The sequence below is a fragment of the Haematobia irritans genome, chromosome 3 (assembly GCF_050003625.1).
Source record: "Haematobia irritans isolate KBUSLIRL chromosome 3, ASM5000362v1, whole genome shotgun sequence".
Taxonomy (NCBI): Eukaryota; Metazoa; Arthropoda; class Insecta; order Diptera; family Muscidae; genus Haematobia; species Haematobia irritans.
The window spans coordinates 24,262,014-24,289,876 of record NC_134399.1 but is presented as its reverse complement, the minus strand read 5'-3'; the positions used below and the strand labels follow the sequence as shown (position 1 = coordinate 24,289,876).

Below are 27,863 nucleotides of genomic sequence, written 5' to 3'. Positions count from 1 at the left end.
AAACTATGTTATAGGAAGAATGAACTATCTCGTGCAAAAATCTAACTAAATTGTATTCCAAATTTTGTGAATAATTAAATTAACGAACATTTTCTGAAATTGTTATATATACAATTTTAAAAATAGACTAAAACAAAATAAATTGTTTTCAAGTTGTTTATAAGTTAATTTTAGCATCAATTTAACGACTTGTTTTTCTGTATACAACCTAACCTAACATGCAATTTTACGTGATTATTTGAAAACAAAACCAACTGTTTGGTATCGTTTAATGTGTTTTATGTTACATTTGAGTATTCAAAAGGCTGATGTCAATAATGCCATGATAGAAGAGCAATCAAATTCTTATTTGATTGAGAAATTACTTTATAAAAATATAGTGCTGCTTATCAAACTCATACACACAGTCTCATTTTACTCTTATGTTACTCCAGAGAGTGAGTAAGTAAATGACGAAAAACACATGAGTAAGTACTCGTAAATAACGAGATGCACATACAGTCTCATTTTACTCTTACGTTACTCCCGCAATTGAGTAAGTAACTGAAATGAGATGCAATGAGAAGCATGATTATTTTGCAAAATCTTTGAATGTACTCTCAACTTCCAGAATTTTCTGTTCTGGAAAGTTGAAATATTCATACACGTGTTTGAATCCAATGAAGTGATGGACATTCATGATGAATTATAATACCATACTATCGTAGGTGTGGAAAATTTTTTACGAAAAGAGATCTTTTGAATAGAACAACCAATATTGTGGAAAATAAAGACAAATACTTAATGACTTTAAATTCAAACTTATGTTTGTGGTTGTGGTCACATGGTAGTTCTCAAAAAATAACAAATCGTAGCCATACGGAAAACCTTCTGTGATATTTAAATTTAGTTTTATAATTATTTCAAATATTTGTTTAATGTCGTGATGTTTCTGTGCCGTCGCCTTTTACAATTTAAAAACAAGTATATACGGCCGTAAGTTCGGCCAGGCCGAAGCTTATGTACCCTCCATCATGGATTGCGTAGAAACTTCTTCTAAACACTGCCATCCAGAAACGAATTACTTAAGTTGCGGTAACGCTTGCCGATGGCAAGATATCTTAAAACCTCCTAACACCATCTTCTAAATTGTATGTAAGTCCATACGTGGAATATATTAAATCAAACAAGTATATACGGCCGTAAGTTCGGCCAGGCCGAAGCTTATGTACCCTCCATCATGGATTGCGTAGAAACTTCATCTAAACACTGCCATCCAGAAACGAATTACTTAAGTTGCGGTAACGCTTGCCGATGGCAAGATATCTTAAAACCTCCTAACACCATCTTCTAAATTGTATGTAAGTCCATACGTGGAATATATTAAATCAAAAAAGATCGATCCAATACGTATATAATTCAGTTTGACAAAGTAGACATAAAATTTTTACAAAATTTTCTACAGAAATAAAATTTTAACAAAATTTTCTACAGAAATTCTATAGAAAGAAAATTTTTATGATTTTTATCTCATAATCTCGGCTGTAGGTCTATAAATTAAACTCGAAATTGTTGGTTTCTAGTTTTTTATTTTCCGATATTTCGGTTGACTTCGTCAGACCGTTTTCAAGGCTACAATTTACAAAATTAAACAAAAGTTAATTACAAAATTCACAAATTAAAGTTAAACTATTGTCATTTACATTTTATCCGATGTCTTGTTACTTCGCTGTCTGGTTTTCTACTGGTGATCACTTTCTCCTGTGTTTTTGTATCGTATGTCGATATATTCTCGCGCAGTTCTCAATATCTTTTTTATAGTTTATTCTCTCGTTAGTGGGAAAATTTTGACAAAAATTTCTACAGAAATTAAATTTTAACAACATTTTCTATAGAAATAAACTTTTGACAAAATTTTCTATAGAAATAAAATCTTGGTAGATTATTTTTGGCTCGAGTGGCAACCATGATTATGAACCGAATAAAATTTGAACAAAATTTTCTATAGAAATAAAATTTTGACAAAATTTTCTATAGAAATAAAATTCTGACAATGATGAAAATTTTATTATGAACCGAATAAAATTTTAACAAAATTTTCTCTAGAAATAAAATTTTGACAAAATTTTCTATAGAAATAAAATTTTGGTAGATTATTTTTGGCTCTAGTGGCAACCATGATTATGAACCGATATGGACCAATTTTTGTGTGATTGGACCAATTTTGGTATGGTTGTTAGCGACCATATACTAACACCACGTTCCTAATTTGAACCGGATCGGATGAATTTTGCTCCTCCAAGAGGCTCCGGAGGTCAAATCTGGAGAACGTTTTATATGGGGACTATATATAATTATGGACCGATATGGACCAATTCTGCCACGGTTGTTAAAGATCATATACTAACACCATGTTCCAAATAACAACATGATTGGACGAAATATGCTTCTCTTGGAGACTTCGCAAGCCAAATCTGGGGATCGGTTTATATGGGGGCTATATATAATTATGAACCGATGTGGACCAATTTTTGCATGGTTGTTAGAGAACATATACCAATATCATGTACCAAATTTCAGGCGGATCGGATGAAATTTGCTTCTCTTTGAGGCTCCGCAACCCAAATCTGGGGATCGGTTTATATGGGCGCTATCTATAATTATGGACCGATGTGGACCAATTTTTGCATGGTTGTTAGAGACCATATACCAACATCATGTACCAAATTTCAGCCGGATCGGATGAAATTTGCTTCTCTTTGAGGCTCCGCAAGCCAAATCTGGGGATCGGTTTATATGGGGGCTATATATAATTATGGACCCATGTGGACCAATTTTTGCATGATTGTTAGAGACCATATACCAACACCATGTACCAAATTTCAGCCGGATCGGATGAAATATGCTTCTCTTAGAGGCTCCACAAGCCAAATCTGGGGATCGGTTTATATGGGGGCTATATATAATTATGAACCGATATGGACCAATTTTTGCATGGTTGTTAGAGACCATATACCAACATCATGTACCAAATTTCAGACGGATCGGATGAAATTTTCTTCTCTTTGAGGCTCGGCACGCTAAATCTGGGGATCGGTTTATATGGGGGCTATATATAATTATGGACCGATGTGAACCAATTTTTGCACGGTTGTTAGAGACCATATACCAACACCATGTACCAAATTTCAGCCGGATCGGATGAAATTTGCTTCTCTGTTAGGCTCCGCAAGCCAAATCTGGGGATCGGTTTATATGGGGCTATATATAATTATGGACCGATGTGGACCAATTTTTGCATGGTTGTTAGAGACCATATACCAACATCATATACCAAATTTCAGCCGGATCGGATGAAATATGCCTCTGTTAGAGGCTCCACAAGCCAAATCTAAGGGTCCCTTTATATGGGGGCTATACGTAAAAATGGACCGATATGGCCCATTTTCAATACCATCCGACCTACATCGATAACAACTACTTGTGCCAAGTTTCAAGTCGATAGCTTGTTTCGTTCGGAAGTTAGCGTGATTTCAACAGACGGACGGACGGACGGACATGCTTAGATCGACTCAGAATTTCACCACGACCCAGAATATATAAACTTTATGGGGTCTTAGAGCAATATTTCGATGTGTTACAAACGGAATGACAAAGTTAATATACCCCCATCCTATGATGGAGGGTATAATAATCAAAAATATGACAAAAGACTAACCCCCATTTTCATGAAGCTCCGTTAGTGCTCCATTAGCTAACGAAATTTTAAACCGTACTACGGACATATCTGACAATTTGCCTATACATTCCACATGCCAATTAGGAACTTAACTACAGGAAATTATTTCAGTTAAAGTTAACAGGAGAAAAGATAATTGAAATTTATTTTTTTTATCCGGCAGTTAAAGCCTAACGGAGCTACAAGACAATGGCCGTAAATGTAAGTTTAGAGTTTAACTTATTGTACGCAACATAGATGTAATTGTATGTTTTCTTTTCATATATTGTGGTTGCCAGATTTCAATGAAAAATTTATCCCAGAAAAGGTTGGAAATCACCATCCAAGTAGGATGTAACTATGAAACAAAGTCTTTTATTTGCATATTAACACAGGAAAGTAAACTTTATACTTTATATCCATCACTACAGGATGCAAATGCGATATATTATATCGATTTCTGACAAATATACAAAGATGAGGTGCCACGAGGTTATATGGGGGGCGCAGCATCAGTTTAGGTTCGCCAGGGTTTGAAAAAGCTGTGAACCCACCAGGCACAAAAAAAGTTGGTTAATTTTAGAAATTTTAGATTATTTTTAGAAAATTTTAACTAAACAGTATTACAAACGAGGGAACAGTGATGCCGTGCGCAGGGAATTTTGTATGGATTTTTGCCTGTTTTGTAGGGATTTTTGTATACCCTCCACCATAGGATGGGGGTATATTAACTTTGTCATTCCGTTTGTAACACATCGAAATATTGCTCTAAGACCCCATAAAGTATATATATTCTGGGTCGTGGTGAAATTCTGAGTCGATCTGAGCATGTCCGTCCGTCTGTTGAAACACGCTAACTTCCGTACGAAACAAGCTATCGACTTGAAGCTTGGCACAAGTAGTTGTTATTGATGTAGGTCGGATGGTATTGCAAATGGGCCATATCGGTCCACTTTTACGTATAGCCCCCATATAAACGGACCCCCAAATTTGGCTTGCGATTGCTCTAAGAGAAACAAATTTCATCCGATCCGACTGAAATGTGGTACGTGGTGTTAGTATATGGTCTCTAACAACCATGCAAAAATTGGTCCATATCAGTCCATAATTATATATAGCCCCTATATAATCCGTTCCCCAGATTTGAACTCCGGAGCCACTTGGACGAGCAAAATTCATCCGATCCGGTTGAAGTTTGCAACGTGGTGTTAATATACGGCCGCTAATAACCATGCCAAAATTGGTCCATATCGGTCTATAGTTATATATAGCCGATCCCCAATCACACAAAAATTGGTCCATATCGGTTCATAATCATGCTTGCCACTCGAGCATAAATAATCTAGCAAAATTTTATTTCTATAGAAAATTTTGTCAAAATTTTATTTCTATAGAAAATGTTGTCAAAATTTTAATTCTATAGGGAATGTTGTCAAAATTTTAAATCTTTTGAATTACTTGGGTTGTGGTATCTTAAAACTTCTTAACATCGTTTTCTAAATTGTGAATTAGTCCATACGTGGTAGAGAGCCAGAATTGAAATATGGGGGTCGCTTATATGGGGGCTATATACAATTATGAACTTGATATGGACCAATTTTTTGTGATTGGGGATCGATTCATCTGAGGGCTATATAAAGGGTGATTTGTTAAGAGCTTGATAATTTTTTAAAAAAAAAAACGCATAAAATTTGCAAAATCTCATCGGTTCTTTATTTGAAACGTTAGATTGGTCCATGACATTTACTTTTTGAAGATAATTTCATTTAAATGTTGACCGCGGCTGCGTCTTAGGTGGTCCATTCGGAAAGTCCAATTTTGGGCAACTTTTTCGAGCATTTCGGCCGGAATAGCCCGAATTTCTTCGGAAATGTTGTCTTCCAAAGCTGGAATAGTTGCTGGCTTATTTCTGTAGACTTTAGACTTGACGTAGCCCCACAAAAAATAGTCTAAAGGCGTCAAATCGCATGATCTTGGTGGCCAACTTACCGGTCCATTTCTTGAGATGAATTGTTCTCCGAAGTTTTCCCTCAAAATGGCCATAGAATCGCGAGCTGTGTGGCATGTAGCGCCATCTTGTTGAAACCACATGTCAACCAAGTTCAGTTCTTCCATTTTTGGCAACAAAAAGTTTGTTAGCATCGAACGATAGCGATCGCCATTCACCGTAACGTTGCGTCCAACAGCATCTTTGAAAAAATACGGTCCAATGATTCCACCAGCGTACAAACCACACCAAACAGTGCATTTTTCGGGATGCATGGGCAGTTCTTGAACGGCTTCTGGTTGCTCTTCACTCCAAATGCGGCAATTTTGCTTATTTACGTAGCCATTCAACCAGAAATGAGCCTCATCGCTGAACAAAATTTGTCGATAAAAAAGCGGATTTTCTGCCACTGATTTTGGTAATAAAATTCAATGATTTGCAAGCGTTGCTCGTTAGTAAGTCTATTCATGATGAAATGTCAAAGCATACTGAGCATCTTTCTCTTTGACACCATGTCTGAAATCCCACGTGATCTGTCAAATACTAATGCATGAAAATCCTAACCTCAAAAGAATCACCCTTTATAACTATAGACCGATAATGACCTAGTTAGGCATGGTTGTTAACGGCCATATACTAGCACAATGTACCAAATTTCATCTGACTCGGATGCAATTTGCTCCTCCATGAGGCTCCAAAACCAAATCTCGGGATCGAGGCTATATATGATTATGGACTGATATGGACCACTTTTGGCATGGCTGTTAAATATCATATACTACCACCACGTACCAAATTTCAACCAGAGCGGATGAATTTTGTTTCTCCAAAAGGCACCGGAGGTCAAATCTGGGGATCGGTTTATATGGGGACTATATCTAATTATGGACTGATACGAACCAATTCCTGCATGGTTGTTGGATAACATATACTAACATCACGTACCAAATTTCAACCGAATCGGATGAATTTTGGTCTTCCAAGAGGCTCCGGAGGTCAAATCTGGTAACCGGTTTATATGGGGACTATATATAATTATGGACTGATTTCGACCAATTTTTGCATGGTTATTAGAGACCATACACTAACACCATGTACCAAATTTCAGCCGGATCGGATGAAATTTGCTTCTCTTAAAGGCTCCGCAAACCAAATCTGAGGATCGGTTTATATGGAACTATATATAATTATGGACCGATGTGGACCAATTTTTGCATGGCTGTTAGGTCATATGCTGACACCATGTACCAAATTTCAGCCGGATCAGATGAAATTTCCTTCTCTTAGAGTCCCCGCAAACCAAATTTGGGGGTCCGTTTATATGGGGGCTATACGTAAAAGTGGGCCGATATGGCCCATTTACAATACCATCCGACCTACATCAATCACAACTACTTGTGCCAAGTTTCAAGTCGATAGCTTGTTTCGTTTCGTCAACAGACGGACGGACGGACGCACATGCTCAAATCGACTCAGAATATAAAGGGTGATTTGTTAAGAGCTTGATAACTTTTTTTTTTAAAAAAACGCATAAAATTTGCAAAATCTCATCGGTTCTTTATTTGAAACGTTAGATTGGTCCATGACATTTACTTTTTGAAGATAATTTCATTTAAATGTTGACCGCGGCTGCGTCTTAGGTGGTCCATTCGGAAAGTCCAATTTTGGGCAACTTTTTCGAGCATTTCGGCCGGAATAGCCCGAATTTCTTCGGAAATGTTGTCTTCCAAAGCTGGAATAGTTGCTGGCTTATTTCTGTAGACTTTAGACTTGACGTAGCCCCACAAAAAATAGTCTAAAGGCGTCAAATCGCATGATCTTGGTGGCCAACTTACCGGTCCATTTCTTGAGATGAATTGTTCTCCGAAGTTTTCCCTCAAAATGGCCATAGAATCGCGAGCTGTGTGGCATGTAGCGCCATCTTGTTGAAACCACATGTCAACCAAGTTCAGTTCTTCCATTTTTGGCAACAAAAAGTTTGTTAGCATCGAACGATAGCGATCGCCATTCACCGTAATGTTGCGTCCAACAGCATCTTTGAAAAAATACGGTCCAATGATTCCACCAGCGTACAAACCACACCAAACAGTGCATTTTTCGGGATGCATGGGCAGTTCTTGAACGGCTTCTGGTTGCTCTTCACTCCAAATGCGGCAATTCTGCTTATTTACGTAGCCATTCAACCAGAAATGAGCCTCATCGCTGAACAAAATTTGTCGATAAAAAAGCGGATTTTCTGCCAACTTTTCTAGGGCCCATTCACTGAAAATTCGACGTTGTGGCAGATCGTTAGTCTATTCATGATGAAATGTCAAAGCATACTGAGCATCTTTCTCTTTGACACCATGTCTGAAATCCCACGTGATCTGTCAAATACTAATGCATGAAAATCCTAACCTCAAAAGAATCACCCTTTATATACTTTATAGGGTCTTAGAGCAATATTTCGATGTGTTACAAACGGAATGACAAAGTTATATGGTGGAGGGTATAACAAAAATGTAACAAATCATCTAAATAAGATTACAGGCAAATTATTTTCACAGTTAAAATATAAATAAATGTTGTCGTTTAAGGGAGTTAGATTCACATTATGTTCGAAATCTACTAAAAGTGGATTTTATATATCCTTTTTATAAGGCAAATGGCAGTTGAAGTCGATTTTGAAAATGTGAAGTCGATTTTGAAAGTGTAATGTGAATGAGGTATAATAAAGCATTTATTTAAAATGGTAATATCATTAATTTAAAACACAATTATTATGAAATATTCTTGAAGAATATTCCTTAACGGAAAAATCTTCAGAATTACCGTTACATAACATATTCTTTTTGAGTTTTTTTTTTAAGTAAATGCTCAATTATGTGAATAATTATACCTAATGGCACCGTCATTTATTATATTTTATTAAGTCATTAACGGCCAAATGCATTACATTTTGGAATATCAATTCAAAAATTACCGAGAAGTATTTATTATTGCCATTACAAGTTAGTCATTATAACTCACCGCAATGTAATGCAATGTGTAATGAATGCTTTACTCCTGGTTATGTAACTTGTAATGAGATGTGGTTACCTAGTTTTTGCTGGGTATCGTTAAAAGATGTTTTTGCATTGGTATTTAATTACATGAACGTGTAGATTTGATTTGCAGGAATGAACGCTACCAACTTTGTGCTTTCCAATATTTTCTAATACAAAGATTCGTTTATCTAAACGGAGGATTTTTATTCCGGAATATCTTAAAAAACTGTTTTACTCTGTTGTCTATAGGCAAATCACATTCATGAGTTTTTAGTGTTTTAGAAAAATGTCGTCTAGCGAATAAAATAGAAATATTCCAGCAAAATTTGGAAAACAGGCTTTTTGTGCAAATTGCTTCACTGTTGAATTAAATGATGATTTTAAATGCCAGTGCATTGCTTGTGGAAATCTGACCTGAAAAAAATACGCCGCCATTAAAGTCCATTTATCCTCCAAATGGACCTAAACTACAAGTAAAATTTCCCGATTTTTTTTGCGTGTTTATACGAATTAATATTTAAATTTCAGATCATATGAAATGTATAGAACGAAAATAAACGCGAGTCTCATATTTTGTCGAAGTACCAGGGTTAAGGTATTTTTCGAAGCAACTAAAATTGTTTCATTGCCTTTAATTCACACACAAATACGCTTTTGTTGGAAACTTTTTCTCATATATACAGAGATAAAATTTTAGCACTTTCACTTTCTGGCACTTTCACTTTCGTTAGAATATAAAGAGAGGTAAACACTCTTTGTCGTAAAATTCTATTTTTGCCGGTTAAGAGAGTTTGGCAGCGAAACCAAACTCTCTTAACCGGCAAACCACACATTCATATGTATTCGTATAGACATATGTATTTTAAACACAATGCAATTTTTAATCAAGCAACAACCCAGTAGGAAAAATCAAAATGCCACCTCAATTCCAAAGAAATAAATCGGAACGGATGAGGATAATGTTTGATATTTGAGCGAAATAACACATCTTCCAGTTTGACATATACTGACAAAAAGTCATACTCAGTTCCAATGATTTTGTCTTTATCCTAGGTTAGGTGGCAGCCCGATGTATCAGGCTCACTTGGACTATTCAGTCCATTGTGATACCACATTGGTGAACTTCTCTCTTATCACTGAGTGCTGCCCAATTCCATATTAAGCTCAATGACAAGGAACCTCCTTTTTATAACCGAGTCCGAACGGCGTTCCACATTGTAGTGAATGTTGTAGGAAATGTCACCAGCATTACTGACGTGGGATAATCCACCGCTGAAAAATTTTTGGTGTTCGGTCGAAGCCGGGATCGAACCCACGACCTTGTGTATGCAAGGCGGGCATGCTAACCATTGCACCACGGTGGCTCCTAAAGACTTTGGCTTTGATTCCGAGCCAATGAAGCTATTAAGCTATAAGGATGCGTTTAAGACGCGATTCTTTTTTTATACCCTTTGCCACACTGTGGAACAGGGTGTTATAAGTTAGTGCATATGTTTGGAACACCCAGAAGGAGACGAGATAGATTTATAGTATCTTTGGCAATAATGCTCAGGGGGGTTCCCTGTCCAATCGACTTCAAATTTGGCACAAGTTTTTGTTTTGGGTCAGAATAGAACCCTATTGATTTTGGAAGAAATCGGTTTAGATTTAGATATAGCTCCCATATATATTTCTTTCGCCCGATATGGACTTATATGGCTCCATAAGCCGGAGTTTTACGCTAATTTGCTTGAAATGTTGCCTTATATGGTTCCATATGCCAGACTTTTATCCTAATTTGCTTGTTGAAATTTTGCACTAGGAGTACAATTAGTAGTATAGTAAAATGTGCTAAATTTTATTGAAATCGGTTCAGATTTAGATATAGCTCCCATATATATCTTTCGCCCGATTTTCCGTCATATTAGCACAGAGGTCAAAGTTGTAGTCCGATTTACGTGAAATTTTGCACAGGGAGTAGAATTAAAATATTTAGAATGCATGTCAAATTTGCTTGAAATTGGTTCATATTTCGATATATATGTTTTGCCGATTTGGGCAAAAATTGCCTTTTTTTCCTTATAAAATCGCTACTGCTAAGTCGAAAACTTGTAAACGTGACTCAAATTTTCCTTTATTTCTAACACATATATATCGATCGATACACTTTTGCAAAGTTGCATCGAAATTGGTTCAGATTTAAATGTTTCCCATATTTTTTACTAGGTTAGATTACGTGGCAGCCCGATGTATCAGGCTCACTTAGACTATTCAGTCCATTGTGATACTACATTGGTGAACTTATCTTTTATCATTGAGTGCTGCCGGATTCCATGTTAAGCTCAATGACAAGGGACCTCCTTTTTATAGCCGAGTCCGAATGACGTTCCACATTGCAGTGAAACCACTTAGAGAAGCTTTGAAACCCTCAAAAATGTCACCAGCATTACTGAGGTGGGATAATCCACCGCTGAAAAACTTTTTGGTGTTCGGTCGAAGCAGGAATCGAACCCACGATTTTGTGTATGCAAGGCGGGCATGCTAACCATTGCACTACGGTGGCTCCCTTATTATAGCCACCACCATAGAATGGTGACGGGGGTATAATAAGTTTGTCATTCCGTTTGTAACACATCGAAATATCGATTTCCGACATATAAAGTATATATATTCTTGATCAGGGAGAAATTCTAAGACGATATAACGATGTCCGTCTGTCCGTCCGTCTGTCTGTCTGTCTGTTATAGTCACGCTACAGTCTTCAATAATGAAGCAATCATGCTGACATTTTGCACAAACTCGTATTTTGTCTGCAGGCAGGTCAAGTTCGAAGATGGGCTTTATCGGTCCAGGTTTTGATGTAGTCCCCATATAAACCGACCTCCCGATTTTGGATCTTGAGCTTATAGAAATCGTAGTTTTTATCCAATTTGCCTGAAATTTGAAATCTAGAGGTATTTTATGACCATAAAGAGGTGTGCCAAAAATGGTGAGTATCGGTCCATGTTTTGGTATAGCCCCCATATAGACCGATCTCCCAATTTTACTTATTGGGCTTATAGAAACCGCAGTTTTTATTCAATTTAGCTGAAATTGGAAGTCTAGAGCTATTGTAGGACCACAAATACGTGTGCCAAAAATTGTGAGTATCGGTCCATATTTTGGTATAGCCCCCATATAGACCGATCTCCCGATTTTACTTCTTGGGCTTATAGAAACCACAGTTTTTATGCAATTTACCTGAAATTGGAAATCTAGAGGTATTGTAGGACCACAAATACGTGTGCCAAAAATTGTGAGTATCGGTCCATGTTTTGGTATGGTCCCCATATAAAACGACCTCCCGATTTGGGGTCTTGGGTTATAGAAACCGTAGTTTTTATCAAATTTGTCTGAAATTGGAAATCTAGAGGTATTTTAGGACCATAAAGAGGTGTACCGAAAATGGTGAGTATCGGTCCATATTTTGGTATAGCCCCCATATAGACCGATCTCCCGATTTTACTTCTTGGGCTTCTAGAATCCGAAGTTTTTATCCTATTTGCCTGAAATTAGAAATCTAGAGTTATTTTTGGGTCATAAAGAGGTTTGCCGAAAACGGTGAGTATCGGTCCATATTTTAGTATAGGCCCCGTAAGAACGATCTCCCGATTTAACTCCTTGGGTTTATAGAAACCGTAATTTTTATCTGATTTGCCTGAAATTGTAAATATTCTGGTATTTTAGGCTCAAAAACGTGTATCGGATTAAGTTTTTATCGGTCCATTTGGTAATGCCTCCATATAGACCGACTTAACTTCTTGAGGGTGTAGAAGGCGCACTGATCATGAAAATTGCTTGAAACTCAATGTAAAATTTCCAGATTTTACTTCTACAGATTTAAGATTTCAAATCAAGACGTTATTTTATAATTTTCTTGAACACTTACAAGAGATGTTAATGATTCCTCTAAAACTCAAACATAAATGGTTCTTATGAATCCAGAATCTGATATAGTCCTCATAGGTTAAATCTTTAAATTTATCTTCGGGAAGTGTCCTCAAGCCCTCCTGAAATTTCAAAGGAAACCCTAATAAAGGGTGATTTGTTAAGAGCTTGATAACTTTTTAAAAAAAAAAAACGCATAAAATTTGCAAAATCTCATCGGTTCTTTATTTGAAACGTTAGATTGGTCCATGACATTTACTTTTTGAAGATAATTTCATTTAAATGTTGACCGCGGCTGCGTCTTAGGTGGTCCATTCGGAAAGTCCAATTTTGGGCAACTTTTTCGAGCATTTCGGCCGGAATAGCCCGAATTTCTTCGGAAATGTTGTCTTCCAAAGCTGGAATAGTTGCTGGCTTATTTCTGTAGACTTTAGACTTGACGTAGCCCCACAAAAAATAGTCTAAAGGCGTCAAATCGCATGATCTTGGTGGCCAACTTACCGGTCCATTTCTTGAGATGAATTGTTCTCCGAAGTTTTCCCTCAAAATGGCCATAGAATCGCGAGCTGTGTGGCATGTAGCGCCATCTTGTTGAAACCACATGTCAACCAAGTTCAGTTCTTCCATTTTTGGCAACAAAAAGTTTGTTAGCATCGAACGATAGCGATCGCCATTCACCGTAACGTTGCGTCCAACAGCATCTTTGAAAAAATACGGTCCAATGATTCCACCAGCGTACAAACCACACCAAACAGTGCATTTTTCGGGATGCATGGGCAGTTCTTGAACGGCTTCTGGTTGCTCTTCACTCAAAATGCGGCAATTTTGCTTATTTACGTAGCCATTCAACCAGAAATGAGCCTCATCGCTGAACAAAATTTGTCGATAAAAAAGCGGATTTTCTGCCAACTTTTCTAGGGCCCATTCACTGAAAATTCGACGTTGTGGCAGATCGTAAGTCTATTCATGATGAAATGTCAAAGCATACTGAGCATCTTTCTCTTTGACACCATGTCTGAAATCCCACGTGATCTGTCAAATACTAATGCATGAAAATCCTAACCTCAAAAGAATCACCCTTTATTTGGTTCATGGTGGTGGGTATTTAAGATTCGGCCCGGCCGAACTTAGTGCTGTATATACTTGTTTTTTTACTAACATTGTGTTCCACCCTAGGACATTAGCCGACTTAAATTTAAAGTCCATAAATTTTGTAGAACTGTAACAAATAGGGTCAGATAGGGTCAAATTTAAATATATGTATATGGGAACATAAACCGTTATATATAGGACCCAACACATTGGACGGATTTGATATGCTATCGAAAATGTGAACCTACAATGTGGTATATACACTATAGCCCCCGTATAAATCGGTTTATCTGGGGGCTATATATAACTATATATACTAGCAGAATGTACCAAATTTCAACCGAATCGGATTAATATTGCTCCTCCAAGAGGCTCCGGAGATCAAATCTGGGATCGGTTAGTGTGGGGGCTATATATAACTATGGACCGGGGGCTAAATATAACTATGGACCGATATATACTAACATGACGTACCAAATTTCAACCGGATCGGATGAAATTTGTTCCTCCAAAAGGCTCTGGAAGTCAAATCTGGGGATCGGTTTATATAGGGCTATACGTAAACGTGAACCGATATGGTCCATTTTCAATACCATCCAACCTACGTCAATAACAACTATTTGTGCCAAGTTTCAAGTCCATAGCTTGTTTCGTTCGGAAGTTAGCGTGATTTCCACAGACGGACGGACAGACGGATATATGCTATATACTTTATGGGGTCTTAGACCAATATTTCGATGTGTTACAAACGGAATGACTATCCCAGCGGGAAAATTGCGAAGTACCGCAAAAATCATGCCTTCTTAACCCATGATTTTGGGATCCTTAACACCTTCCCATATGCCTTCTCCTATCATGCATGCTAAAATGCCTTGCACTTCCTTTCTAAAAAATGCCCGCAAACATTATTCTGTGCCTTCTTTGGGAATTGGAAAAAGAAGGACCTACATTGTTGTTATAAGAACGAAAATTCAGTTTTTTTATATAATCATCAAACAAACATTTGTATAAACATTTTTAACAGGACACGGTTTTAATCCGATTTGCCTCAAAACTGGAATTTGCTGTTATTTCGCAAGATGATTTATAGTTAGATATAGTTCTTGATTTTAGTTTTAGACAATGTAATGTATTCTCATCCATTTGCCAGAAATTTGGAAATTAGTATCCCTCCCCGCCTTCCAGTATATTTAAAATAGAATATATCTTTATACCCTCCACCATAGGAAAAAAAGCAGTAGAAAAGTGAAGTTTTGTATTCGAAACAGCGTTTCTGGCGATGTCTTAAAATTTACGTATTTTTGGGATTAAGTTGGACATATAGTTAGTTGTAGATCAATTTACCCACATATTTTCCATTGGTTTTACTTTATACGTTTGTTTTGATCGTGATATTTCTCTTTGTCTTCTATATTAGTTGTTGTTGTTATAATACAGTTTTGTAATGTTGTTGTGAGAGCATACATACAGAAAAATTTATTTGACTTCAAATCTTTTTAATCTTTTTAAGGATTTCGTTATTGAATCTGAGATATTGTTTTTTTTTTTAATATAAAGTCACTTTTTTGGAAGCTAACTAGCTTTAGATCTAGGCTCTGTGAATTTAAAGCTAGGATATAGGTCTCATTTATTGAATTTTCGTTCACGTTTTGCGATATATCAACACAGGTATACATCTATAAATAAATTTCGAATAAAAATCCAAATTGTAAAATACATTTTAATGCAACAAATGTTTTCTTATTTTCAAATAAATTTTTAATCAAAAATGCAAAATCTTCCAAATAAGTATTAGCGTATTTTCCAAATAAGTATTAGCCTCTTTAATACAAGGTTTCAACATCACAGTTAATTAAAAGATTATTCACTTAAATAATTTTTTTCTTCTTTATATTAAATGAAATCGGCCTTATTTTAAGGTCCTATAACTTTGATAGAGGCACGAACATTTCAAAGATTCTTGTACTAAATTTAAATAAAATAGATTTTAATTTAAGATTATGAACTTTTTTCAATTATTTTTTTTTGTATGTGTGCAGTTTTATCTCTACATGGTTACTATAGTTTGTTCTCCCTTGCTTTTGAAAAATAAAATTTTAAAAAATTAAAAAGTATAGCACTTGTTGTATTACATATCAGCCACCCTGTACATATGGGGAGGGTGCTTGCCACTCAAAAAAAAATGTTTGTTCAAAATTTCAAAAAATTGGCTGAGTAATATGGGATATAAACTCAAATCGGACGATTATATATACGGGCGCTATATATATACCTGACACGATCTCTTTGAAAATTGACAGAGATACTACTATTAACAAGAGCAAACGTTTTGCCAAATTTCATGTAAATCGGTTGTTCCCTTGAATTAGTACCAGTTTGGGGGTCAAATACCCCACTGTTCGACGGTATACTTTATACAAGTAGCTACTATTTATGTAGGTCGGATGGTATTGCGGACCACATTTAGGTGTAGCCCACGATCCTCTTGGAGGAGACAATTTTATCACATCCGGTGGAAATTTGATACGTGGTCTGTAACAACCAGGCAAAAATTAGTCCAAACCCATCCCCCGATTTTATTTCCTGCGCTTTCTGGGGGTGAAAAATTACGGTACGTGGTGTTAGTAACTGGCCTCTAACAACGATGCAAAAGTGGCCCATATCGGTCCAAAAATATATGTAGCCTCCATAAAAAGCAACTTCCATTATTTATTTATTATTCAATTTATTATAATTACAAATTACAATAAACTTATTTATACGGGCACTAGCAACTAGAGGCTATCGGCCTAAACAATTTGCATATTTGATTACCTGTGCCTCTGCAGGGGGATATTTCATACGATCCAATCGAAATTGGAAATTTTATGTTAACCGATCAAGAACTGATTTAGCTTATATAGGTATTTAATCTACCTCCATGTACATTAAGGCAATGTTAAGAGGTTTTAAGATACCTTGTCTTTAGTATAACTTACTGTATTACGAAACATGGTGGATGGTCCATAACAATCGCCCTGCCTGACATTACGGTCGTATTTACTTATTTTTACAGTGCGGTTAAATAAATAAACATAAATCTTTTTAAATAATTAATAATTAAATTAATAATAACAAAAATCTATAACTTTGCCTATGGTAGAATCTGTTCGAACCCACCAATGATCCCATACTCATTCTTTGTTGGCTGCCAAGCTATTAATTTGCTTATGTCTAGTTACTCCTAACTTTGGCCTTCTAGAAGACATTCTCTGTAACATATAAAAGATCCGATACCCATTATACGTTCACTTCCAACAGAAGGGAACGCGGAATGACCTCATGTGTAGCTTAAGTTTACCTTTTGGCGCCCACATCCCATAAATGTGTCGTAGGCCAGTGGATGAGTGTAGGACTACCAATAACGAGGACCCCGGTTCAAATCCCGATAGAGCAGAAAAATAAAAATACACTTGAGGTAAATATTAAAATCACAAAAATAAGATAAACTGTATAGGCAAAGTAAGTCAAATTAAATTCTAACGTAAAAGGTATGAGGGCAAATGTTCAGTTCATAGACAACCTTGCCTTCAAAATATTTTTTTTTTACACGCTTTCTTTTATGCCTTCCTGTCCAGGCCTTTTTGAGGGCCTTCTTTGGAAGGCATGATTTTTGTACTTAGTATGAAGGCCTGATAACATGGCATCGACGACACCACCTCTAGAAGGCATACGAATAGAAGCGAGAGGCAAGGCCTTGGTCTCCAATCCAATCCAATGTTATTTTGAAATGAACACGTAATGCAGCGCCCAGGCCTTATAGCTACCCGGACAACACTTCCATCATCGATTCCACGTCGCTTCCATTTCCCGCTGGGATGTTAATGGGTGGTATCAACATCCTATGGCGGAGGGTATAAAAACAATTGCTTTGAATAAATAATACTAGGAACAGTTGACACTCAAATTAAATATGCATTTGTATTACCTATTTTTAGGCGTAAATATAAATAAAACAGTGTGGCGCAGGGTATAAAAATTGTTTAGCTATATTTCTCAAGATGGCATGACATAAGGGAAACAAACTTTTACATTAGTAGATGGTGCTAAAGTATTCATTCGACACATTGTTGTGTTCGGGACGTGGTTAAGTATGAATTCTAAAATCTGATAGAAACATTAAAAAATCATTCGAATCGGCTATCAAATTAGCCTTCAGGAGGTTCATGAATTCCAGTCTATATGGGAGCCATACTTATATTTAGTCCGATATCAACCATTTGTAATACTCGGAAAGCTATGGTAGTAAGAAGTATTTGTGTCCATTTTCAAGCAGATATCTCAACTCGTTCGAAAGTTTGTGTGATTTAAATAAACAGACATATGGGTGGTGGCTTTAAGGCGAGTTTCACAAAAGCTTCCTTTTTCAACGAACACACCCTAAAAATTAGCTTGGACATTGTGTTTGAGAAAACTTGGTCGAAAAAAAGTTTTGTTTCGTCAGTCAGTATGGCAGGTACATATTGAACGCACTTGAACCTGCCTACTAATAAAGATTTTATTTTTATACCCTCCACCATAGGATGGGGTATATTCACTTTGTCATTCCGTTTGTAACACATCGAAATATTGCTCTAAGACCCAATAAAGTATATATATATATATATATATATATATATATATATATATATATATATATATATATATATATATATATATATATATATATATATATATATATATATATATATATATATATATATATATATATATATATATATATATATATATATATATATATATATATATATATATATATATATATATATATATATATATATATATATATATATATATATATATATATATATATATATATATATATATATATACATATACATATATATATATGTATATATATATATATTCCGGGTCGTGGTGAAATTCTGAGTCGATCTACGAACGAAACATGCTATCGACTTGAAACTTGGCACAAGTAGTTGTTATTGCTGTAGGTCGGATGGTATTGCAAATGGGCCATATCGGACCACTTTTACGGGAGCCACCGTGGTGCAATGGTTAGCATGCCCGCCTTGCATACACAAGGTCGTGGGTTCGATTCCTGCTTCGACCGAAAACCAAAAAGTTTTTTTTTCAGCGGTGGATTATCCCACCTCAGTAATGCTGGTGACATTTCTGAGGGTTTCAAAGCTTCTCTAAGTGGTTTCACTGCGTGTGGAACGCCGTTCGGACTCAGCTATAAAAAGGAGGTCCCTTGTCATTGAGCTTAACATGGAATCGGGCAGCACTCAGTGATAAGAGAGAAGTTCACCAATGTGGTATCACAATGGACTGAATAGTCTAAGTGAGCCTGATACATCGGGCTGCCACCTAACCTAACCTAACCTACGTATAGCCCCCATATAAACCGACCCCCAGATTTGGCTTGCGGAGGCTCTTGGAGTAGCAAAATTCATCCGATCCGGTTGAAATTTGCTACGTAGTGTTAGTATATGGTCTCTAACGACGATGCAAAAATTGGTACATATCGGTCCATAATTATATATAGCCCCAATATAAATCGATCTCCAGATTTGACCTCCAGAACCTCTTGGAAGAACAAATTTCATCCGATTCGGTTGAAATTTGGTACTGTGCGCTAGTTAGGGCCCCTAACAGCCATGCAAAAATATAAATATAAAAAATATAAATCGATCTCCAGAACTTCTTGGAGGAGCAAAAATTGGTCCATATCGGTCTATAGTTATATATAGACGATGACCAATCACACAAAATTTTGGTTCAAATCGCCAAAAATAATCTACGAAAATTTTATTTCTATAGAAATTTTTGTCCAAATTTTATTACAGCAGTAAGTTGTGTCAAAATTTTATTTCTACCGAAGATTTTGTCAAAATTTTATTTCTATAGAAAATTTTGTCAAAATTTAATTTCTATAGAAAATTTTGTCAAAATTTTATTTCTATCGAAAATTTTGTCAAAATTTTATTTCTATAGAAAATTTTGTCAAAACTTTATTTCTATCGAAAATTTTGTCACAATTGTATTTCTATAGAAAATTTTGTCAAAATTTAATTTCTATAGAAAATTTTGTCAAAATTTTATTTCTATAGCAAATTTTTTCAAAATTTTATTTCTATAGAAAATTTTGTCAAAATTTTATTTCTATAGAAAATTTTGTCAAAATTTTATTTCTATAGAAAATTTTGTCAAAATTTTATTTCTATAGAAAATTTTGTCAAAATTTTATTTCTATAGAAAATTTTATCAAAATTTTATTTCTATAGAAAATTTTGTCAAAATTTTATTTTTATAGATAGTTTTGTCAAACATATTTAATCGTCCCGTATACTTACAATTTAGAAGACGAAGTTTAGAAGTTTTAAGATACTTTGCCATCGGCAAGTGTTACCGCAACCCAAGTAATTCGATTGTGGAAGACAATCTTTAGTACAAGTTTCTACGCAATCCATGATGGAGGGTACATAAGATTCGGCTTGGCCGAACTTACGGCCATATATACTTGTTTATATCTATCACTTGTGGACAGAAGAAAACGATTCAGTCTGCCTTAGTTCAAAGCTTCTTGCTAGATTATCGTTGCACTGAAAAAAATATTGTCGTGAGGTCAAAGATTTCATGTCTTTAAAATACGAATACAAATTTTGCTTAGCATAGAAGACGCATTTCTCTAAAATAAAGTTATTTTCCTTGTCCAAAAGTCGATAAACTTTTCAATGAAGTCGTATTGTCCTTATAATTAAGTGATTTGACTTAAAAATGTGTATCTTAACATGAAAGAAAAAATTTATAGGCTAAGGTCAACTTGACTTTAATAATTCAGAAAAATTCTTTAAATTTAATGAAATTGTCTTTAAATTTGTTGTATTTTTGCATCTTGACTACAAAGCAAAAAATCGTTCAAATATAGGACATGTTTTTCAAAACTTTATTTTAAAGAAGTTTTTTACTTCAAACATAGCATAATTTCTACTGGAAGTCGAGTCCTAATTTGCAAAATAAAGTTGCCGTTAACTCGTTTTTAAAGGACTTTGATAGCATATGAAGAAAAAAAGCTGAGAAAGCGAAAAATTAAAATTTGCTTCCTAGAAGCAAGTACACAAAACCTAAATTTAAAAGAGAATTGTGTCTTAAACCTATCCTTACTTGTATTCTCCGCTTCTTTGGCTCGGAATCAATACCAAATTTTTTAAAGTAAAGACAAAATCTTTGGAACCGAGTATGCTTTTTTTTCAGTGTGATAGCTCTGGTTTTGACGCAATGAATATTTTTGTTTAGCACCCTACCGATTTCTTTCAATAGCTTGTTAACATGGCCACATACTAACTGAGATCTGTTCGTAAATAAATAATATCATCATTGTAAAAATATTTAAATTTTCCCATGTAAATCTTGTTTTCTAAATGACATAACAAATAGAACAATAGAATTTCATCTCATGTACATATTCAGCTCAGGAATACTCTTAACGCTTATATGCGCTGATAACAATAAACATCTAAATAAACAAAATTGAAACTATTAACCCAAATTTAACCCTCTAATGCCCGAATTTTTTGCTAGCGGATTAAATATTCAATGTTAACGACACAAAAAGAAGAAAACTAAACAAGAAAAAATATACGGTAAAATTCAGTGTATGCTGTAAGGCCTCTTGAATAGTTTTAACTAAGCTTTCTTTGTATTTTATTCATTTTTGTTGTCTTAAGGTGCGTTTTACTCAAAAGTTTGCTGATTTAATGAAGCCCGCCTAAAGGCGGGATTGGGCATTAGAGGGTTAAAATTAATTTTATACATTTATATTGAAGTAGGTTTTCCCAAAATATCTAAATTTATTTATTTTTGACTGAATTACATAAAAGAAATTAAACTAATTTCAATATAATATAACAAAAAACGAAATTCTTTTTGATTTGTTATTGTTGGTTTGTACTTCAATCAATATTTGTTATTTTGATCTCAGCTTAAAACGAAATATTTATTTATTTTAAATTAATTTTAATTTATCAAATTTTAATATTTTAATTCACCTAGCTAGCAAACATTAAGTCCAATTCTCATGAAGCTGAGTTTAAGCAAGGTGTGCTAACCAATATGTAAACGGTACAACGGATATGCATATAATTCAGCTTATATTGTTTTTTTATTATTAATTAGAAAAATAAATTTAGACCAATTTGTACTCAAAATTGAATTAAATGTTAGTTAATATAAATATTATGTTTAAAATAAATTAAATTAATTAATAATTAAAATGTTTCGTTGAGCTAAACAGGATTTATTTTATTTCTTTCCAATGCAATTGAAACTTATTAATAATTAAAACAATTATAAATGTATATTTTTTATTAACGCATTTAGAGTAAAGAATATTTCCTGAACTGAAAATGTACATTATTAAAATAAATTAATGGGAATTAAAATGAATATATATATATATATATATATATATATATATATATATATATATATATATATATATATATATATATATATATATATATATATATATATATATATATATATATATATATATATATATATATATATATATATATATATATATATATATATATATATATATATATATATATATATATTTGTATTTTTTAATAAGTTATTTATTTATTTAAATAAGCTGAAGATATTTAAGACATATTTTTTACGACATATTTTTCTTTATTGAGCCTTTTTGGGTGACAATGGTTTACCATGCTTTTTTATTCTTGAAAATTTTGTTAAATACTTTAGACTATAATGTAATATCTTAATAGTGTATAATTGTGTTACAGCTCCATGCTTTGTTGTGTAATTTTGTTGTCGTTATTAATTTTAATAAAATTAACTATATAAAGGAATAATGCTCTTGCTCCCGGAGCTTTTATGCTGTCAGCGTTTAAAGAGCTGAAGATATTTAACAAAATCCAACTAAATAAATTAAACTAAATTACCCCATAATACGAGTAATTTGAATTTAATTACATTAAAGGAATAAATATATTTTTTAACAAGCAAATTAAATTAATCATAATTAAATTACTTATAATATATACTTACAAGTACTTATAAACAACAAATAAAATTTGCAAAAAAAAAATAAAACGAAATTATATGTAATTTAGTTATTTTAATTTAAAACAAATTAATATAACAAACTCATTTTTCTAAGTAATCCAATCGAAAATTATTAATAATTAAAATTTTATAAGATAATTAAATATAAATGTATTAGTTTAATTTTAAGTTTGTTTAATACTTTCAACATTTGTTTATTAAACAATTTATATTTGTTCTAAGCGCATTTAGAGTAACGTTATTTATTTATTTAAATAAGCTAAATTTATGTAATCAAAACAAAACAAAAACAAATAAATTAAATTAACTAAATGAATCCAAAGTATTTTGTATTTAATTACATTCAAGGAATAAATCTAAATTCGATACATTTAACAAAAAAAATAAATTAATTATAATTAAATTACTTATTATTTAAGAACCAAATAAAATTTCTCAATTTGGCTTAATTCAATTTAATCTACATTAAATCGGTTCGTATTAAAATAAATTAATTTAAATTGAATTAAATCAATTTTTATACCCTCCACCATAGGATGGGATGTATATTAAGTTTGTCATTCCGTTTGTAACACATCGAAATATTGCTCTAAGACCCCATAAAGTATATATTCTGGGTCGTGGTGAAATTCTGAATCGATCTAAGCATGTCCGTCTGTTGAAATCACGCTAGCTTCCGAACGAAACAAGCTATCGACTTAAAACTTGGCACAAGTAGTTGCTATTGATGTAGGTCGGATGGTATTGAAAATGGGCCATATCGGACCACTTTTACGTATAGCCCCCATATAAACCGATCCCCAGATTTGGCCTGCGGGGCCTCTAAGAGAAGCAAATTTCATCCGATCCGGCTGAAATTTGGTACACGGTGTAAGTATATGATCTCTAACAACTGTGCAACAATTGGTCCACATCGGTCCATAATTATATATAGCCCTATATAAACCAATCCCCAGATTTGTCATCCGGAGCCTTTTGGAGGAGGTTGAAATTTGGAACGTGGTGTTAGTATATGGCCGCTAATAATCATGCCAAAATTGGTCCATATCGGTCTATAGTTATATATAGCCGATCCCCAATCACACAAAAATTGGTCCATATCGGTTCATAATCATGGTTGCCACTCGAGCCAAAAAATATCTACCAAAATTTTATTTCTACACTGTTAGAAAAATATGTTTTTCATATGCTCCGATATAAACAAAATGTGTTTCGGGCACAATTTTTAATCACAATATATTTAAGGGCAAACATGTAATGTTCCTAAACTAACACTAAATGTTTGGGACACATATGTTAATATGTTAGAATATATTATGTTTGGGGCATGAATGTTTCATAAAAATAATATGTGTGAATGTAAACATATATAAATTTACAAATTTCGAGTAAACATATATATGTTGTGATATTTCATTCAGAGAGCGGCAGAGAGAGAGAGAGAGAGAGAGTATAGAGAAAGAAATAGAGATGGAAACCGGGAGAGTTGACGAAAGATATCAACATAACACAGCGAAAGAATCAAAAGAGAACAATTTCTGTGAAACCGCTTGTATGTTGTTTCGGAAAACTGTTTTATGATAAGGCCAAACATTTGATATGCTTAAGTCTAAATATTATTTAATTTGAATAAAGAGAATAGATATTCGGAACCAAGAGAATATACATTTGAAAAACAAACAGCATATGTGTTCGCCTTGAGAGCAGCATTTTATGTATGTGTTGACATGTCTTTTGTTTATCATTTTGGCATTATGGGCACAATTTTTTTCTTGGTTCGTTAAAAGAAATCAGGGGTCTTCATTAAAATAACGAAAGGGCACTATACTCTTTTTAGAGTTGGGACAGTGAAATAAAATAAGGAGGAAATAGTGAAAAATTACACAGTAAAATGTATAAAAACAAAGTTTAGTTCCTCTTTATTAATAAGTAGTCCACGAGGAGTTGACGGACACCTTCAAATATAAAAGCGGGCATTAAGTTCGAGTTTTGCAGCTAAAAAAATTTAAAAAGTCTTTTTCTTTAAAATGAATTATTAAAGAAAAACAAAAACAGTTTTTTGTTACAAAATTGTTATTTTTGCAATAAAAAATAATATTTTATCCAAAAATCAGTCAATTTCGTTTATATCAAGCACTGTTACTGACTATAAATCTTTAATAACCCACATATAGAAGTTTTATTATAAAAATTTAATATAGTATAAATATAAATGTGTAAATTAAAAAAAAAAAGTGTTCGGTCGGAGCAGGGATTGAACCCACGACCCTTTGCATGCAAGGCAGACATGCTAACCACTGCTCCACGTGGCAAACAAATCTATGTTTCTGTTAAATAATGTTATGTTTTCATGGGCTCGTGGGCGCTGCAAACTATGCTATATAAATGTAACTTATAACGATAATTATCAACTGGTGACTATAACAGCTACATAGGCCAGTGGATAGTGTGTTGGCTTACAAACTGTATGGTCCTCGGTTCGATTCTCCGTGCAGGCGAAAGGTAAAATTTAAAAAATTTATAAAAGTGAATAATTTCTTCAACATTATTTGTATTACAGAAAAAGGTGCCAAGAACTAAAAAAATTCGTGGAAGTGAAAATTACGAGTATGTTAGGGAATGAGCACAATCGTCTTTGTGAAAAATTCTTCCAAGCATATACTATTTTTGGGCTCAAAATGCTTCCAAACATATAATACGTTCACATAAAACAAACATATTAATATTTCGGCAGTATCCAATAATATATGTGCTTCCTGCAAAATATGTTTGGAACATATGTAAAAGAAGCGATTTTTTTTGAGGGTGTATAGAAAATTTTGTCAAAATTTTATATCTATAGAAAATTTTGTCAAAATTTTATATCTATAGAAAATTTTGTCAAAATTTTATTTCTATAGAAAATGTTGTCCCAATTTTACTTCTATAGAAAATGTTGTCAAAATTTTATTTCTATAGAAACTTTTGTCAACATTTTATTTCTATAAAAAATTTTGTCAAACTTAATTATATACGTATTTAATCGGCCTTTTTTAGTTTAATATATACCACGTATGGACTACCTTGCAATTAAAAGACGGTGTTAGGAAGTTTTAAGATATCTTCGGCAAGTGTTACCGCAACCCAAGTAATTCGATTGTGGACGACAGTTTTCAGTAGAAGTTTCTACGCAATCCATGGTGGAGTGTACATAAGCTTCGGTTGAATTTACGGCCGTATATACTTGTTTTAATATTAACTAATCGAATTAAATTGAAAATAATTAGATGAAACACAAATTTTTGCTGTACGTTTTTTATTTATTTTTTTTTATTATTTATTTATTTCCATAAACTCAAATTAATGGACGAAAATTATTAACTAAAGTAAAACGATTTTATTTTGATTGAATTTAAAAAGTACACTTTGTATAAAATGGGTTATATGATCATTGTGTCTGTGTTTTTTTAAATATTTAATTCATTTTTACTTTCTACGGTCTATTGATGCTTTATTTACAATTCTGACTGTAGGCCATGCAATCCATGTAATTTACTTACAGTCGCTAATCAATTGCAAACAAGTTAAGATGTCATCGAAACATTTATTGTTCTCACTTGGTGTTGTTCTCATGAGTTTGATTTCCATGGGCTTAGGTAAAATATGATATAAAATTTTTTAAATTTTTCTTTTATTTATTGATAGGTTATTACAAAAAGAAATTACTTAAAAAAATTTAATATTTTATAATTTGAAATTGTTTAAACTCCAATTTCAGATTATAAAAAAAAATAATTATTTTTGTTATTTAATTTTAATACATTTTATTAATTAAAAAAATAATTATTAAATTTCCAGCTCAAAATCAAGGAGAATGGGGAGGCAGTGGTGGACGACCAGGCCAACAAGGCCATCCTGGCCAATGGGATAATTATGGCAATCCTCCATGGTCGAATAATCAAAATGGATATATGGGCGATCAAGGACATCATCACTACTCAGCAGCTGCAGCACCATCCACATGGTCAATGAGCTCATTTTATGTTATTACTTTAATTTCAACAATGGTTTTATACCTACAAGTGTGTGTTTAAACCAAGTGTAGTGCAATATTGTAGTTCTAATTTAATTTTGATTTAAATTAGAAAAAAAATAAATACATGTACAACAATTGAATTATAGAGCATGAAGATATTTTGGTACAGTTTTGTATAGTGATATGCATGGGCGTATACACCAATTAATTTTGGTATTAAATTTTACATATTTTTATTTTTTATTTTATTACAATTTTATTACCATCCACATGGTCAATGAGCTCATTTTATGTTATCACTGTAATTTCAACAATGGTTTTATACCTTCAAGTGTGTGTTTAAACCAAGTGTAGTGCAATATTGTAGTTCTAATTTAATTTTGATTTCAATAAAAAAAAAATAAATAAATACATGTACTACAATTATGTATGTATATCTCAAAATGGGTTGATTCCATATTACCTTTTTATTATTTAAAAAAAAAAACTTTAATCATCCACAAAAAAATATTTTTTTGTTTTCAAACACCGAATTAATTGACCCCATTAATTTTTAACTGAAATGTCTTCAATCACAGAAATGATAGTATCAATTAAAAACTTAATTGAAAGTTAATTAAAAAATGTTTGAATCATTTCAATTTTCAATCAAACATTTATTTTCTAAAACTCAATTTAATGGGAAAATTGTTCATGAAATTTTTTTCTGTGTTAGTGTAATTCACTTAATTTATATTCGTGTGATTCATACCTTCTCAACACTTTCTGCTTGTCCATCAAAAAGTCAAAAAATCATTACAAAATTTAAAACAATTACAAATGTACATGAGTGTTCTCAAATACTACTACTGCTGCTCATATTGTTAGCTCCCTAGAAAAAAAAACATTGTGGCTTTGGAAAGGCACTAATTATATATGTAAATATTTTGTTTTTTAAATACGACATAAAAAAGACGAAAACAAGTAACTAAATGAACAAAACAAACGGTCAGAGCTGACTATATGATCCCAGCAAAAAATCGTAGCCAAAAAAAGCAATGAAAA

The 27,863-nt window shown here is 33.3% G+C and overlaps 1 protein-coding gene across 1 annotated transcript; it reads left to right on the top strand.

The window, feature by feature from the left end:
- Positions 1-768: 768 nt before the first annotated feature.
- Positions 769-27,245, top strand: LOC142230099 (uncharacterized). Its single transcript, XM_075300736.1, has 3 exons — positions 769-826; positions 26,317-26,439; positions 26,642-27,245. The coding sequence occupies exons 1-3, from the start codon at positions 784-786 to the stop codon at positions 26,875-26,877; spliced, it is 402 nt and encodes a 133-aa protein (XP_075156851.1). The 5' UTR covers positions 769-783; the 3' UTR covers positions 26,878-27,245.
- The last annotated feature ends 618 nt before the right edge of the window (positions 27,246-27,863 follow it).